The sequence below is a fragment of the Pelophylax lessonae genome, assembly GCF_965119305.1.
Source record: "Pelophylax lessonae genome assembly, chromosome: 3".
Classification (NCBI taxonomy): domain Eukaryota; kingdom Metazoa; phylum Chordata; class Amphibia; order Anura; family Ranidae; genus Pelophylax; species Pelophylax lessonae.
The window spans coordinates 324,158,065-324,175,736 of NC_138770.1; the positions used below are offsets into that span (position 1 = coordinate 324,158,065).

General features: G+C 42.6%; 1 protein-coding gene across 1 annotated transcript in view; it reads right to left on the minus strand.

Moving 5' to 3' along the window:
* Positions 1-17,672, minus strand: part of CSMD1 (CUB and Sushi multiple domains 1) — a 2,644,830-nt gene that overhangs the window by 769,870 nt on the left and 1,857,288 nt on the right. Inside the window, exon 17 of the mRNA XM_082250071.1 lies at positions 9,786-9,973. Within this exon, the coding sequence (XP_082106197.1) occupies positions 9,786-9,973 (188 nt within the window). The remainder of the gene's footprint in view (positions 1-9,785; positions 9,974-17,672) is intronic.

Consider the following 17,672-nt stretch of genomic DNA (forward strand, 5'->3'; position numbering starts at 1 on the left):
CCTGCCGTAGCAAATTGACCTCCATCTTCACCCCCTTAAGCTCAGAAGTAAGATCATGGATAGCCTTATTACTAGATGTAACTACTGTGAATATATCCCGCAGGGTGGGTTCGGGGGAGTCATCAACTGCTACACCCCGGTCTGGTTCATGCCCAGTAAGGGCAGCGGTACTCACGGCATCCCAGGAGGAGGGAGCGGCCACATCCGCAGGCCAGGGGTCATCCAGCTCCGTCGGTAGTGTACCGGGATCATCCGGAGCATGTAGGGGCTTAGCAGGTGTCTCCTTAGCAGAGGATTTGGCAAAGAGCTTAATCGCGGCCTCCCTGGCAGAGCGTGTCGGACAGGCGCCATCTTGGAGAGCGGGATCCGAAGGCCCCGGCGTGTCTTTACCCTTTCGAGACATCGCCCCAGCTTCGGCAACACACCGGCAGGTAGGTATCGGTGTCAGGAGATCGGGGAGGTAAGTGAGGAAGGCGGATGGCGTCAGATACTGCAGTAGTCAGGATGAATGACAGGATCGATGGCGGAGAGAGCACTCGGCACGTCCGTCTACATCAGCTGCAAGCCACGCCCGCATTAGGTGTGTTACATTTGGTGTTATCGCTCTAACTCTCTCATACTGGTCACTGGAAGTTCAACATGTCACCTCATGGCAAAGAACTCTCTGAGGATCAGAAAAAAAGAATTAATGCTCTACATAAAGATGGCCTAAAAAAAAAAAAAAAAGATGGCCTAGGCTATAAGAAGTTTGCCAAGACCCTGAAACCAATCTGCAGCACAGTGGCCAAGACCATAGAGGGGTTTAACAGGATAGGTTCCACTCAGAACAGGCCTTGCCATGGTCAACCAAAGAAGTTGAGTGCACCTGCTCAGCGTCATATTCATTGGTTGTCTTTGGGAAATAGACGTGCTGCCATCATTGCTGCAGAGGTTGAAGGGGTGGGGGGTTAGCCTGTCAATTGCAGACCATACGCCACACAATGCATCAAATTGGTCCGCATGGCTGTCATGCCAGAAGGAAGCCTCTTCTAAAGATGATGCACAAGAAAGCCCGCTAACAGTTTGCTGAAGCCAAGCATGCTAAGGACATGGATTACTGGAACCATGTCCTGTGGTCTAATGAGACCAAGATAAACTTATTTGGTTCAGATGGTGTCAAGTATGTGTGGCGGGAACATGATAAGGAGTAAAAGGACAAGTATGTCTTGCCTACAGTCAATCATGGTGGTGGGAGTGTCATGGTGTGGGGGGTGTGGGGCTACATGAGTGCTGCTAGCACTGGGGAGCTACAGTTCATTGAGGAAACCATGAATGCCAACATGTACTGTGACATACTGAAGCAGAGCATGATCCCCTCCCTTTGGAGACTGGGCCAATGGGCAGCATTCCAACATGATAACGACCCCAAACACACCTCCAAGATGACGACTACCTTGCTAAGGAAGCTGAGGGTAAAGGTGATGGACTGGCAAAGCATGTCTCCAGACCTAAACCCTATTGAGCATCTGTGGGGCATCCTCAAACGGAAGGTGTCTAACATCCACCAGCTCCATGATTTCGTCATGGAGGAGTGGAAGATGCTCTGGTGAACCTCATGCCCAAGAGGGTTAAGGCAGTGCTGGAAAAATAATCGTGGCCACAAAAAACATTGACACTTTGGTCCCAAATTGGACATTTTCACTTAGGAGTGAACTCACTTTTGTTACCAGCAGTTTAGACATTAATGGCTGTGTGTTGAGTTGTTTTGAGGGGACAGGACTTTACAATTTAGCAAAGTGTCATTTCTTCAGTGTTGTCACAGGAAAAGACATAATAAAATATTTACAAAAATGTGAGGGGTGTACTCACTTTTGTGAGATACTGTACTTATTATTATTATTATTATACAGGATTTATACAACAGTTTGTGCAGCGCTTTACAATGTCAGGGCAGAAATTACAGTGACAATGCAATTCAATACAGGAGAAAACATAGGGCCCTGCTCATTAGAGCTTACAATCTAAAATATTAAAATGTACCTGCTAGACTGCAGCAATGCAAAGAAGAAAGTTGAAAACAATCCTTTTTCCAAAGTTTAAGTGTACTATATGGCAGAAGGCTAAGTTTAGAGTGGTATTCCAGGGGAACAATTTTTTATGCAGTGGGAAAACTGTTAGGACCTTTGGCAAATACAGGTATGTATCGCTGTCTGCATTTTAATGGCACATATATGGAAATAAGGGCAAATTGATCCCAACTTGTACACAGATAACAATAAAAACTCAAAAAAATGTTCTAACCCTTCCGAACTCTTCTAAAAAGAGTTTTAATTGTTTTTTACAGTATGTCCCCAGTTGGAGGTTCCCCTTACCTTTTGTTTTAGTACAAAACAGAAAAAGAGGGTACATCTCCTTAACATGGACACAGATAATAACAAAACCCTGACAGAAGTTCTAACCCTTTCTAACACTATACAAAAAAGTTTTGTATAGAGTTTAAATTTAAACCTAACATCTCATACCTTTATTTCTCCTCCCATTTATGCATATAACCACAGGAGCAATAACTATAGGAAAGGTAGTTTATGGAAGAGATATGTGTATATTTTAGTTATATTTTCAATTTTCCCTGATTTCCTAGTGCTTTTATCATAAGATGACAACAGCAAGGAGGTACGCAGGATTATATTAGTCCTTAAAGAAAAAAAAAACCTTCTGGGTGTAGCTTCCCCCTCAGCCCCACTTATACTTAACTGAGAGCCATCTCGATCTAGCAATTTGCACTAGAGGAGCAGATCCTGGGTCGCTCTCTCCTCATTTTCTCCCACAGCAGCAGAAGCCATTGGCTCCTGCTGCTGTCAATCACAGTGGGGTTTAGCCGAACCATGCTCTGTGTGTGAGGCTTGTTATGAGGGGCACTCAGAAAGGGGATCAGGGCTGTTCTGTGCAAAACTATTGCACAGAGCAGACTAGTAAAACATGTTTGTTATTTTTTTTTAATCTTTCCTTTAGAATCATATTCAAAATAAACACCTGCACCCTTGTATCTCGTATGAACTAAACTGAATAGAATTTAACTAACTTGTCAAACCAAGTTTCTGATATTCCCACAAAATCGAAATCCTCCTCATACATTAGCACTGCAGCTCCAGTTCTCCCATCTTGTTGGCCAGACTTCTAGCATTGGCATACAAACCTCATAATTTTGTCCAGTTGCATACTATATCCTCTTTAGATATTATGAGGTTGTACTTTTTATTTGTCAGCCTACCTTCCTTGGGTTTTGGATCTCTGGTCACCCTATCACTTATGCCCCCAATAATGCCCACTGAAACTTGCTCCCCGCTGGCTAATTCTACATCTGGGCCCTCCCCCCTATCACCTAGTTAAAAAGCCTCTCTAACTTTTCAGCCATCTTCTCTCCCAGTATGACTGCACCGTCCCCATTTAGGCGCAGTCCATCCCTACTACTGAGAAGTTGGCGCAATTATCCAGGAACCCAAACCCCTCCTTACTACACCAGCTCCTCAGCCACTTGTTAACTTTGCTAATCTCCCACTGCCTCTCTGGCATGGCTCGAGGTACAAGTAGTATTTCTGCGAACACTACCTTAGAGGTCCTACTCCTTAACTTAGCTCCTAAGTCCCTGAAATTGTTTTTTAGGACCCTCCAGCTCCCTATAACTTTGTCATTGGTACCCACATGTACCATGACAGCTGTCATGTCAGTCCTCCCCAGCCTCACCCAATAATCTGTGCACCAGATCCGTGATGTGCCAACCTGAGTGCCCGGTAAACAACAAACAGTTTGGTGTTTATGGTCTTTTTGACAGATTGCCCTGTCTGTCCTTTTAATTATTGAGTCCCATACCACCAGAACCTGTCTTTCCTTACTCTTAGGCTTGCTCCCACCCTCACTGGAGGAGTTCTTCCCCTAGCAGCTAGGGCCGTCGTTCTGCTCCAGCAATGCTGGTCCCTGACTGGTTTCCCCAACATCACGCAACAGGGCATATTTATTGGGATGCTCCAGCCCAAGACCAGCGTCCTTGACTCTTTCCCCTCTAACCTTCCTAACTGTCACCCAACTACTCTGCTCTGATGCCTGCACCCTTGTATTTCCACCCGCCTCTGTGCTGGCCCCTTGTGGCACCTGCCGTGTATGTTTCCAGCTCTCCTTTAGTATGGAGATTCTTCTCAGTGTTGCAAGTTGCTTCCCTAGATTCAGGATCTGAGCTTCCAGGGAAGCAATGTACTTAAAGTCCAATACAGTTATAAGGTACTGCAGGATAAAATCAATTGGAACTAGCCGCACAATGGGTGGAACAGGGGGAAAGGTGAATCAAAAATTCCCCTCCACTAAAAGCTATATCTCTACTCTAGATGCTACTCTTTAACTAAGTTATTGTATATTCAGAAAAACTATACGAGATCATATTTTAAAAAATAAAGTCAATATAAAAAAATGTAGAGTTAGGATTATGCATTTTTTTTTTGTATTTTCATGTAAGGACTTTTACTCGACAAACATTTCTGCATACTAAATTAAATGAAAATATACATGGCATTGGAATTACAATTTTAAAAGCATATATGTATATAATATAACACTTTGAAATCAATAAGGAAAGAGGACACATCTGTGACGAGACCAATCTCACCACTGGGCATTGGAGAAGCCTGGTTGCTTGCCTCCTGCAATGTGACTATGGACCCTCTCATCAGCCCATGCTAAATTTAAACTCCCTGGCGATTTGACTGTGTTTGTGGCATCTGAGCGCTGTTTTGATATGTTGAGCGCTCAGATCCAGGCTATCTGGGGATGGGTTGAATGTGGGGGTTCTGTTCAGTAGACTGGGAGTTATGCATTTTTGTGTCTTTTTGTGTTCTTTAACCATGTGGCTAATGGAGTCTTGCCTCTATCCTGGAAGCTAAATCTTATTCCTGTAAACTGTAAGGCACAGGAAGTGCACTCCTAATATGGTCATTACAGGAAGTTCTTAGGAGATGGACTGTCTGAGGTGGCTCTCCATTCACCTATTGTCGGTGTGCTAAGAGATGTATTGACACTCCGAGTAATGTGTATTGAAGGCTCGTTAGGGAACCATTGTTCGGTGTCTGGCATTGTGTACATTGATTACCCCCTGGGGGCTTCTGTCTCCTTGCACATGACAGTCCTTCTGGTCAAGCTATCTGACCAATCACTGCTGACTCATTTTCAAGCCCTCATTTGCATGGCTGGAGAGGCCCTCATTTGCATGGCTGGAGAGGACCTTATGGGGAACTGAAGGTACTGTACAATTGACCAATGGGAAAGCGGTTGTTGGGGGAAGGATGTTCCAAATTCTGTATAAAAGTGTGCTGTGTTCTTCCAATAAATGTTGTTCCTGTTTTAACCTCAACGCGGAGCCTTGTCTCCTTATTGGGGGGATTTATTGTATGCTGTTCCAGTTTGACTGCTAGGAGTGTAAACCCTTCATATGGTTTTTCCTATTCAGCTGTATGCAGCATTCATAAGGTTCCAGCTACACTGTTTGCATCATTCCTTGGTTTCCAGTTCGGGAGTTTGGTGTCCTGCAAGTAGCTGTGCCTGTAGCTCTGGACAGGGAAGAACTGCAGGTACTGTACAATTGACCAATGGGAAAGCGGTTGTTGGGGGAAGGATGTTCCAAATTCTGTATAAAAGTGTGCTGTGTTCATCCAATAAATGTTGTTCCTGTTTTACCCTCAACTCGGAGCTTTGTCTCATTTTTGGAGGGGGATTTATTATACAGAAAGCCGTTCGATTGTTTGGGGCTCTCTTTGGATGATTATTCGTATGCTGGTGTGCTACAGGGGTAATTCGTACATGCTGCAAAGGTGGTACATCCACTAAACGGCGGTTTTATTCCTTTTTACGCTGAGGTTCGTTACAATTGGTGGCAAGCGGCGGGATCGTTCCCACAGCCAGAAGGACAGCTACAGGAGACACCATTCCATGGATTTACAAGTTGGGGGCAACGCATGTCTCAGTGCAGCAACCCTTAAAGCAACAGGATGGAACCAGCAGTGGAGTACAGATATTCTCTGAAAGAATATGACCGTATGGTGTGGTTACGGCTGAGCTTCTTCGGACCCAATCCACTGGAGAGATCCAAGTGGTTTGTGAGGAACTTAGTGTTCATGTCTCTGCTAGACAGGGCAGAGAGAGAGGGCCAGCTAGCCAGTTGGGAGGAACTCCAGCGGCAGGTACAGTTAAGGGAAGAGGAGAACCCCATCTCCATCCCACAGCAGCCGAGTGAAGTGCAGGGAATTGGGAGCCCAGTCTCCATTCCCCAGCAACAGGACTCTGTATTGAGAGCAGAGACAGTCGGTCTCCCTCCCCAGGGGCTGGAAGTATATTTGGAAGAGGAGCTTGTTACCCCCTCTCCCCATGGACAGTTTGATTTGTTGGGAATTGGGAGCCCAGTCTCCATCCCACAGCAGCCGAGTGAAGTGCAGGGAATTGGGAGCCCAGTCTCCATTCCCCAGCGGCAGGCTGAGTTACAGGGGGCAGAGACAGTCGGCCCTGTCGCCCAGCAGCAGATTGATTTGTTGGGAATTGGGAGCCCAGTCTCCATTCCACAGCGGCAGAATATTTAATTGGGAATTGGGAGCCCAGTCTCCATGCCACAGCAACAGGGCTGTTTAGCCAAAGGGGAGACAGTCGGTCTCTCCCTACCGCACTATGGTGGTGTATCTAAAGGGGAGACAGTCGGTCTCCCCCTCCAACAACCAGGCTCCAACCAGGCTACTTGCGTGGTAGCGCTTGCAACAGGGCAGAGTACTGCTGGTCTCTGCCAACTCAGCAACCTACCAAGGCAGTCTACCAGTCCCCCACACAGCCAAGGTGAGGCACCTGGACATGGACAAATTTCTCTTCTACCCAGGTGTAGTAACCAGTTATTTTGGGTGGGCTGTACTGCTGTTTCTGTTTTGTGGGTGGGCTGCTGGACTAACAAGGGCACTGACCGGCAGAAGGTCAGATACCCTGTTTGTCTGTTTGGAAAAGGGGAGAAATGTGACGAGACCAATGTCGCCACTGGGCATTGGAGAAGCCTGGTTGCTCGCCTCCTGCAATGTGACTATGGACCCTCTCATCAGCCCATGCTAAACGTAAACCCCCTGGCGATTTGACTGTATTTGTGGCATCTGAGCGCTGTTTGGATATGTTGAGCGCTCAGATCCAGGCTATCTGGGGATGGGTTCAATGTGGGGGTTCTGTTCAGTAGACTGGGAGTTATGCATTTTTGTGTCTTTTTGTGTTTCTTTAACCATGTGGCTAATGGAGTCTTGCCTCTATCCTGGAAGCTAAACCTTATTCCTGTAAACTGTAAGGCACAGGAAGTGCACTCCTAATATGGTCATTCCAGGAAGTTCTGAGGAGAAGGACTGTCTGAGGTGGCTCTCCATTCACCTATTGTCGGGTGTGCTAAGAGATGTATTGACACTCCGAGTAATGTGTATTGAGGGCTCGTTAGGGAACCATTGTTCGGTGTCTGGCATTGTGTACATTGATTACCCCCTGGGGGCTTCTGTCTCCTTGCACATGACAGTCCTTCTGGTCAAGCTATCTGACCAATCACTGCTGACTCATTTTCAAGCCCTCATTTGCATGGCTGGAGAGGCCCTCATTTGCATGGCTGGAGAGGACCTTATGGGGAACTGCAGGTACTGTACAATTGACCAATGGGAAAGCGGTTGTTGGGGGAAGGATGTTCCAAATTCTGTATAAAAGTGTGCTGTGTTCTTCCAATAAATGTTGTTCCTGTTTTAACCTCAACGCGGAGCCTTGTCTCCTTATTGGGGGGATTTATTGTATGCTGTTCCAGTTTGACTGCTAGGAGTGTAAACCCTTCATATGGTTTTTCCTATTCAGCTGTATGCAGCATTCATAAGGTTCCAGCTACACTGTTTGCATCATTCCTTGGTTTCCAGTTCGGGAGTTTGGTGTCCTGCAAGTAGCTGTGCCTGTAGCTCTGGACGGGGAAGATCTCCTAAATGGTTTTAACCCTTTTGTGTCCGGGGTGCCGTTACAACATCCAATATATGAAATATTTAGTAACATTTTCCTCTATAGCACATTTAATGTTGTCAAAAGGTTAATACTAGCTATTCTTCCCGGGGTGCTATGGTTGTCACTGGAACATTTGCTTAATACAGTTCAGCTCTTTTACAAAAGATCATTTGATCATCCCTTCAAAGTCATCACAGTGCATTATTATATTTTAGAACATAAGCATTTTACAGGTAAGGTGTTTTTTTCTGTTTTTAAAACCTAGATGCAAACTTTATAGACATAGATTATATGAAAGCCGTTTTAGATGCCAAATAATTTGTATTTCTGTCCATCCAACACTGATATTTACACTCAGTATGCCAGTAAGCACAGCAAGCTTAGTGACCTAATTTTTCCATATTGTAGTTAAGCTATAGAATTATGTCTCCTCCCTGTTCAAAGCCTGTGACTGGACAAATATGACACAGAAGAATACTGACAACTCTCTCTCCACCTACCAGGAAATATTTTTGGCAGCCCATGAGTAGTGTAGAATACCTCTCTGACCCTTAGTGTTGCCCCTTGCTATCCCAGTCTAAATTCTGCAGTGTGAAGGAATACAAGAGGCTTTATTAAGTCAGGCTCAAATTATAACACTGGTTGAATTCAAAATAAGTTATAATTTGTGTTATTTATTTCATAATATAGCTATTTAGAGTTTGTTTTTTATATCAGCCTGGTGTTAACTTTAAAGCGGTTGTAACCCTAAAAAAAAAAAAATCCTGTTCCTTTAAAACATGAATAACAACATAGTTCTGTGTAATTTGTCCCTTTCTATGTTCTAAAATATTTGGTTGATCCTGCCTGTTCTCGTGTCTCCTTATGGGAGGGGACCACGGTAATCATGGCTGCGGATCCAGTATACCGTGGTCAGTTTATGTGCCTCCATCATCCCACAGTCTCACCCTCTCCCCTCCCTCCCTGCCGTCATTTCAGTCTGTGTAGTGAAAGTCAATCTCATCCCCACCCCACCCCTTCCCTCTCCTCCTGTCGTTATTCTGCTGTAATACATAACCCTGTTACTTCTATCCTCTCTGTTTTATCAAGGTCTAAAATATTGTGTGTCAGTTTTTTTAAATTATAATCCTAAATACCTGCTTTCACCATACTGCTCTGTGGTCACCTGACCTCCCTGTGCTGGCCAACTGACATCAGAAGGGAATCTCAGCCCCTCCCACAGCTCTCCTAAGTTTGGGGAAGGAGAGCGGAAGGGGAATCACATGACCACAGAGCACAGGTGGGAGAAAAGGTATTTGGGAATATAATAAAAAATCTGACACACAGTGCTCTAGATCTTGCTAAAACACAGAGGATACACATATTTATGTTATGTGACTTAACAAGCACTTTAAGTTTAAGTGTTTTATCTAATTCATAAACAATGCCTGCAAAACCATATGTCTTATTAGAGTGTATTTTCACCTTTAATTATCCCAAATTACCCAACATCAGCATCAGAAAAAAGTCATACTTTTAAACACCCCTATAGAATCACAAAAGTAAAATATGAAATGGGAGTCAAAGAATTGCCACTGAATGGGGGAATATATATATATATATATACTATAGATATGAAATTTTATTTAACTGAAAAGGATAAACTGGAACATGAAGTTATGAATATTACGATCAGTCATTACAGTTTACATGCTCAGATATGCAAAGCTAGCAAAAAAAGCATTAAAACATTTAATAATACTTCTAATTAAACATAATAGAAAATGATTACTTACTTTCATAGCGGATTAGAAAGCCAACACTGGAACGACTGTTATCAGTTGTAAATAAAAGATACAGGCAATTCCCTGTACTAATAATAAATTGTGGTGCTTGTGTTCCATGGTACTCTCCAATCAATGGTGATGAATTGGCTGGCCCATCTCGCACTTCCAAAATATCATAATTCACTTCAGTCTGAAATCTAAGATGTAATGCGAGTAAATTACAGTATGCATTTAATAAACGAAGCAATATGGTATGGGAATCACTGTTGTCAATAAAAGAAGCAAAGTTTACCACTTACACATCAATATTACCAATTCTTAGTTATAAAGTGAAAAAAACAAGCAGTAAACCTGCATGACATGTTTAAAAAAATATACAATACATCTAGTGGCATGAAAAAAACTTTCTTTCTTTTTAAACAAAATGGTCAGATCCTAAAAAGTGTAAATACTCTTGGGATTAGGTAGACAATTGTCCTGGCTTTTTCTACCATGTTACACAATCAGAGTCAACTCAATGCAGAGGCAGGTGAGGCACTCACCTTAAGTTCTGTCATACTGACAGTTGAGCCTTGTTTAGATTGGAAAGCAGCTTCCCTGGTGTAATCCATGGTTCTACGACCAGTGTGGAAGCTGGACTCATTCTGAATCAGGAGCTTTGTGTGCTGTGTGAGTGCAATGGACTGGCTCTCAAAGTGAAAACGGAGCTCCACTGATAACACCAGGAGAGCCATTTTCCCAGTGCAATCTACAGGGCTAGGCTGTCAGTATAACTGCAATCAGTTCTGCTACAGTTGTAGCATTTATTTATAAATGAATGTTATTTGTAATGTGTACAAAAACATTACAATTAAAAAATGCTTATCCCTTGTTAAGCTTTAGTTAGTCCATATTACTTATTATTACTCCTTTCATCTCCTTCTTCCCTTAGCTTTTTCTGTTTAAATACAAACTTAAAAAAAATCTATTTGTTTTGTTTTGTAGCGTTGCATTTAAGAAAAACCTGGTACCAAAAACTATTTTAATATTTTAAAAAGTCACAAAATATAAATTTGCACCTAATCATTTTAAACTACCATAGATCCCAGATGGAAGAATCCGGATCAGTTTTACACTGCTCATTATGATTAAATCACACTTGTTTACCCCATTGCAACACCCTGCCTCATCCATTTCAGTAACTGTAGTTGTGGAAATGCAAGCTCAATACTTCTCAGCCCTGGGGAAGAGAGGCCTTAGTATGATATATTCACCTCACTTGCAAATTGTACAGTATGCCATGCAGCTAAAAAAATATTAAAAATGTGTATAATAAAATGTTGCATGGAATGTTTGTAAATACACAAATATGATCTAAAAAAAATGGCAATGTACCAAAGCCACTGTCCATTTTGGTTAGTAAGCATGGCATAAATTTCTGAAATGTCATTACTTGACCAAGGACTCCCTCAGGCAGGTATGGGGTTTGCAGTAGTATTCTCCCATATTACTCCTTTGAAGGTTTTCCCGCTGGTAAGATGATGTAAAGGCATATAACCCAGGCGGAATCTGAAGTTGCTTAGAAATACTGTATCTGACAGGAGTTTCCAGCATACTTTCAGCTGGGATGGACTACATAGGAAGGGATGGAGACTTCATTATCAAAGGTGTAAATAACAAAAACTGTTGAACATAGATTTTGTAAAATAACTCAGTTTTCATAATTTTTACAGAATTCATTTAACTGGTAGACAAAATGAAGCTAAGTTTCACATCTGCTGACTGACAGAGGACCCTTGACAAGAGTCATTAAAAGTATACTACCCATATAGAACAAATATAGAATATATTTTGAAAAAAAGACTTCAGTAAAAGTTGTAGGGAGACTTCTCACTGGATATAATCTGGCTTTTAGGTAAAGCGATTGATATTAACCTACATAAAATTACAGACAAGGGATGGCAGGAAATTAGTGACATTACATATTTATCAGCCCTTTTCTCCACTCTCCATCCTGAAACAGAAGCAGCTGGGGAAAGAGGAGGGAAGCAAGCATCACTACGGGGGGGGGGGGAGGGGGGCAACATAGCGGGAAAGCCCAGGCAGTAGGGGGAGTTGGCACCACACAGAGTTATAAGGGTGTGCCCAGGCAGAATATCCAGTCATCTAAGGAGAATGAGTATGGAAAATATTAGTACCCGTTTTACTCATTACAAAAAAAATGTAAAGGTAATAAACATTTAAAATTTCTTAAAAATGTAAACAATGCCTACTAATGTAAATTTATTGCCAATTACATCCAGCAACCTAGATATTTCAACAATCACAATGACCTGCCACTTGGTGATGTTGCCCCTGTGCTATCACAACTAAATGATAGATCTGTGCTTTGCTGGAAAGTAAACACAACAGCAGGGATCCAGGGTGATGCCACTGATCAAATATGGTCATTACCAAATGTAGTCAATTACATCACCCAGGATGCCTTGGTGTTTGCCTATATTTCAGCCATTCTGGGGATCTGTCATTTAGTGATGGTAGTCTGGTGGAGCAACATCATTGGGTTGTGGGTTTTTAATAGTGTTTTTAGTGGACTTTACTCATTCGCCTGGGGAGGTGGGATATTTGGGGGCCCTCTTATTCTAAAGAGGGCTTCGAGATTTCTATAAGTTTCCTCACAAATCCTCACATCCCCTTTTTAGATATAGGATGACAGGAAGAGGTCCTTGTCCCTCAACATTTGGGCAAGGTGCCTTGAAAGGGGGGTGGGGGGCTTGGCCACCCTTCTTCAAAGGAACCCAAATGATGAAAGCCATATGTTTAGGTGTGGTTTAGGCGAGACCACATGCTAACTGCATTCCCTTTCCTGGATGCATAGCTTTAAAGCATACCCCAAGCATGATATTTAAAGGGCTTGGATGGTTTCTATATTTTTATTTTGTAGCTCTTTAAGGTGCATGAAAATATGCTCTCCCCACTAAATGGTATTTTTTTTTTTGCATTGGTACATGTCCCCCATGGCGGTGTCCAGCTACCAATGGCCTTTATTTTTTAACAATGGCTTGCAAATTAACCTTTAAAAAGGCATAATTAAATTATTCTTGTGCCATGCCAAAAAGTATGGATGAAATTGAAACTGCAAGGCAACAAAGCCTGGTAAGTGTGACAATTATTAACTCTTTACCATTTTAAGTGCTGGAATTTATTTTTGATCTGTATAAATGGTAACCTGTTAACAACACATAATATCAAGCTTGATAATGATTAAATCCCAGCCTCTGTCTGGACCATTTTTATAATCACAATTAAAGCATCTTACTCTAAGGAGAGGGGGTTGAAAAGGAAGACAGATTCAAATGCCAGAATATTCTCTAAGTATACATTTTACAGACATCAAAAGTTTGCATACTGTGATCACACATTTCTGAAACATGGTGGGCATACAATATAAACCACTAGAGGAGAGCAAGAGGAGAGCAAATAGGAGACAGGGACAGAATAGTATTTCCTTATAACAGGAAAGGCATGAACAAGGACCTTTATGGCAGGATTACCAGGTACTACCAGGATAAAGTGTCCCATGCCTAGAACGAATATACTTTCATGGTAAAAATATTTGTAGTGCCCATTTTAAATATTAAAATGAGTATCAAACCAAAATGTTTTTTAGTTTATAAGTGGGGAAGGACTAGGAACACATCTTTTTACAGTTTTCCTCAATTTCTCGCTTGGTGTCAACGGTTTTACCAGACAGTACGTGAGGTAAAATCTTTAATGAGGAAACAGAGATGAATAAAAATTTGACAGGGGTTTAGGACCTCCCCTACACCTCTAAAATATTTTATTTCCGTCTTTTTATTCCTGTTGAAAAGTCTCCCTTCCATCTCGTCTGGCAAAAAAGCAGCAGCAGCAGAAGTGAGGGAAAATCGTATTCACTCCTCAGGGGTTAAAACCTTTCTATACTCCTTCCAAAACTAAATAAAAGGTTTTGGCTTTGGAGTCAGCATTTTTAAGTCCTTGTTTTATTAAACATTAGGAAAGATACTTATTAAGGCATATGCAGGCCCAATAAAGGTTCATGTTTACATTTCAGAGAAATGATTAGTGAAGTTGTCACTGGACACCCAGTCCACCACTGACTTATAATGTTCCAGCCAGGGTAGTCCCAGTGAGCCAGGGTTAATTTGTAAAAAAAAAAAAACAATACTGTAGCTATACTTTATTTAAGAAATTTATGAAAAAAGGAGTATGAGGTATCTAGTATTAGATAGCCTGGCATTAAAAATTCTCACTGTATTGGAGCCATGGATAGCTTCTACTGAGGATCTACTGCGAGACCCGACATACCCATATGTTGGCTGCACGTAGGGGTTGTCCGTGCGAATGCCCGCCCCCGGGATGTTCGGATTCAGTTAAGAACCAATCAGTCATCAGGTCCAGGCCAATAATTTTTGGCCTGGACCTGGAGATTGGTTCTGGCCAATTGCAGAACTTCCTGTGCCTGTGTAATGTAAACACAGGCAAAGGATATGATGCAATCTTCTCTCCTGGAGCCCTTTTCAGTTCCAGCGTGAGAAGAGAGAACATCTACCATGAGTACACAAGCACTACACTGACACCAGTACACATAGGCACACATTTAACCCCCTGATCACCCCCAGTTAACCCTTTCACTCCCTTTCAGTGTCACTATATACAGTATACAGATACATTTACTGATCACTGTATTAGTGTCACTTGTGACATCAGTTAGTATGAGAGGCAGTTAGTGGTAGTCCCAGATAGGTTTAGGGTACCCGCAATATATACCCTAATAATGATTTAACCCCTTGATCATCCCCCCACGTTAACCCTTTCACTCCCTGTAACAGTGTACACTATATACAGTATACAGATAAATGTACTGATCACTGTATTAGTGTCACTTGTGACTTCAGTTAGTGTCAAAGACAGTTAGTGTTAATTACAGGGAGTCCCAGATAGGTTTAATCCCTTAATAAAGATTTAACCCCTTGATCACCCCCAGTTAACCCCTTCATTGCCCTGTCACAGTGTCACTATTATAATTTTCAGATCTTTTTTCTGATCACTGTATTCCTTTTACAGGTGACATTAGTTAGCGTTAACATTAGCTAGCATCAATCCAGGACAGCGTCAGATTGCCTGCCAACCTATTTAGTAATACATTTTAACCCTTTGATTGACAGTGACACACATTAAACACCTCCATTACTTGTATAGTGTCTGAATGGATCAATATATTTGACCTGATCAGAACTATACTAGCGCCCCCAATAGTTTAGTATAATGTTCCAAAATACACCTGCGTTTAGCCCCCCCCCCCCCAAAGAAGTGCTGTACTGTCACTTCCAATACACAGCACACAAAACCACAGCATTAGCAGTGTCAGTCCTGATTTTTGCTAACACTTGCAGTTACATTTTTTGGTAGCAGTTCAAACAGTCCTTGACAACCAGGTGCTTTTTTACCTGTGAGTCACACTAGGTACCTATAAATTTATTGGCCAAAATGTCCAAACAGAGGTACACTAGGGAAGAGGCCTACTGTCAGAATCAGGCTCAGTATTCAAACCTGTAGAGATCAGCAGCACCCTGACAGATAGCTCTGACGACGAAGTAGTGGTCCCTGCTAAGGTCAAGTGTACTTGACCCTATTTATCTGTTGCTGATGTGCAACAATCGCAGGGTTCACATATGCAGCAGAGTGTCGGTACTAGTGCCGCTCAACCTTCTGGTGAACTGGCAAGCACCAACGGCCCAGTAAATCCTGGTCATAGTCAAACCAGCACTGCAGTAACCCTTGGTGACGTGGTGAGTCCCATAAGTGCAGTTCGAGCTTGTGCGGTGGCTAGCACAAGTAGTGTCCTGCAGCCACCAATAATTCAAAGACAGGCCCGTAGAGCCCATAGTGTCCTTCCTGATGCACTTGAAAATCCTGATTGGGAGCCCACCACTTCTGCAGTGCCCGTACTTCCCCCACTCACTGGCCAACCCAGAATTCAGGTGGAAACAGCCGATTTTACTCCCCTTGGTTTTTATGAGCTGTTTTTCACAGAAGATCTTTACAGATCTATTGTGGACCAAAGCAATTTATATTCCAATCAATTCATCGCTTAAAATCCAAATTTAACCTTTGCCACAGAATTTGCATGGAAACCTATCACTGTTTCCGAATTAAAACCTTTCTGGGCCTATCACTCCTCAAGGGCATTACTAAAAAGAGTGAGTTGCGGTCTTATTGGTCCACTAACCCAAATCATCATATGCCAGTGTTATCTGCTGCCATGGTCAGGACTAGATACAAGAAAATCTTGTGGTTCATACACTTCAGTGACAATGAACTCTTCTGTCCGCTGGGTGACCCTGGATATGACCTGCTCCATAAAATTTGGCCCCTTGTAAATCACTTCAACCAGAAGTTTGCAGCCTTGTATATGCCCCAACAAGCTGTCTGCATTGATGAGTTCCTGATTACATTTTCTGGCCGCCTTGTTTTCAAACAGTTTCTCCCCAGCAAGTGTGCCAGATATGGGGTCAAGATGTATAAGCTCTGTGACAACAGGCTATACATGTAATTTCCGGATTTACAAATGAAAAGATAGCAATGTGGAGCCCCCCAACTGCCCAGACTACATGGGGAGCAGCGGCAAGATTGTTTGGGACTTGGTGTCATCCTTATTCGACAAGGGGTACCATTTTATCATGGACAATTATTACACAAGCGTGCCACTTTTTAGTCACCTTTTTGATTTTGGAGTTGGCGCATGTAGCACCATGCGACCTAATAACCGGGGCTTCCCCCAATGGATTGTAGATTCCCAACTTAGACAGGGGGAGAGAGCCTGCTAGAAGTGTAATAAATTGCTTGTATTGAAGTCGAGGGACACACAGATAGTTTTCGTTCTGTCCTCCATTCACACAGATACGACAGTCCAAATTGCAACGGTGACTGGTGTTGTTGGGAAGCACCTCTGTGTCCACGAATACAACCTTAACATGGGAGGGCTGGACTTCAACGACCAGATGATGGCGCCATACTTAATTGCCTGTAAGGCCAGACGCTGGTACAAAAAAGGTGTCTGTATACGTATTTCAATTGGCTCTGCTGAACGCTTATATGCTATACAAAGCGTCAGGAAGAAGTGGATCCTTCCTAAAATTTGAGGAAGAGATCATCACAGCCCTTTTGTATCCAGAAGGGGCTATGGCCCAAATTCACAATCCGGATGCATTGAGCCGGCGTCGTGAGAGGCATTTTATGGATGTCCTTCCTGGTACCCCTACCCAAAGAACACCCCACAGAAGATGTAGTGTCTGTAGAAAACATGGATATAGGCGTGACACCCACTAGTTTTGTCCCTCCTGTCCTGGCCAACCTGGTCTCTGCATTAGGAACTGTTTCTATCGCTAAAACTAATAGAGTATTAGTATAGGGTACAGCACGGCACTGTCTAGGGCACACTTTTTCACACAGGGTCTCAAAAGATGTTGGCTATCACATTTTGAGATACCCTAGCCTGGAAAAGTTTTTTTTACAGTTACAAAAAAAGTGTAAAAAAATAAAAATAAAAAAGCCAAAAATAGTTGTCATTTTATTGAGTTAATTTTCTCTTCTTACTATACTTTTCTACTCCTTCTACTTTTACTGTACTTTATAATATACTGTTATACTGTAATGTTTTACTGCTACTGTGTTTTATTGTTACTTGTTTGCTTTGCAGGTACACCCATCAGCTACATCACTGATTTGTTTATTCTGACATCAACAGCATTTGCTCTCACCATATAGGTAATCAATGATTGCAGCACTGTAGGAGGTGAATTCACCGCCACATTTAAAAAAGAGCATATATGGCAAAGCATAGGGGATGGGTGGACAGAGGGCGGATCTCCCCTA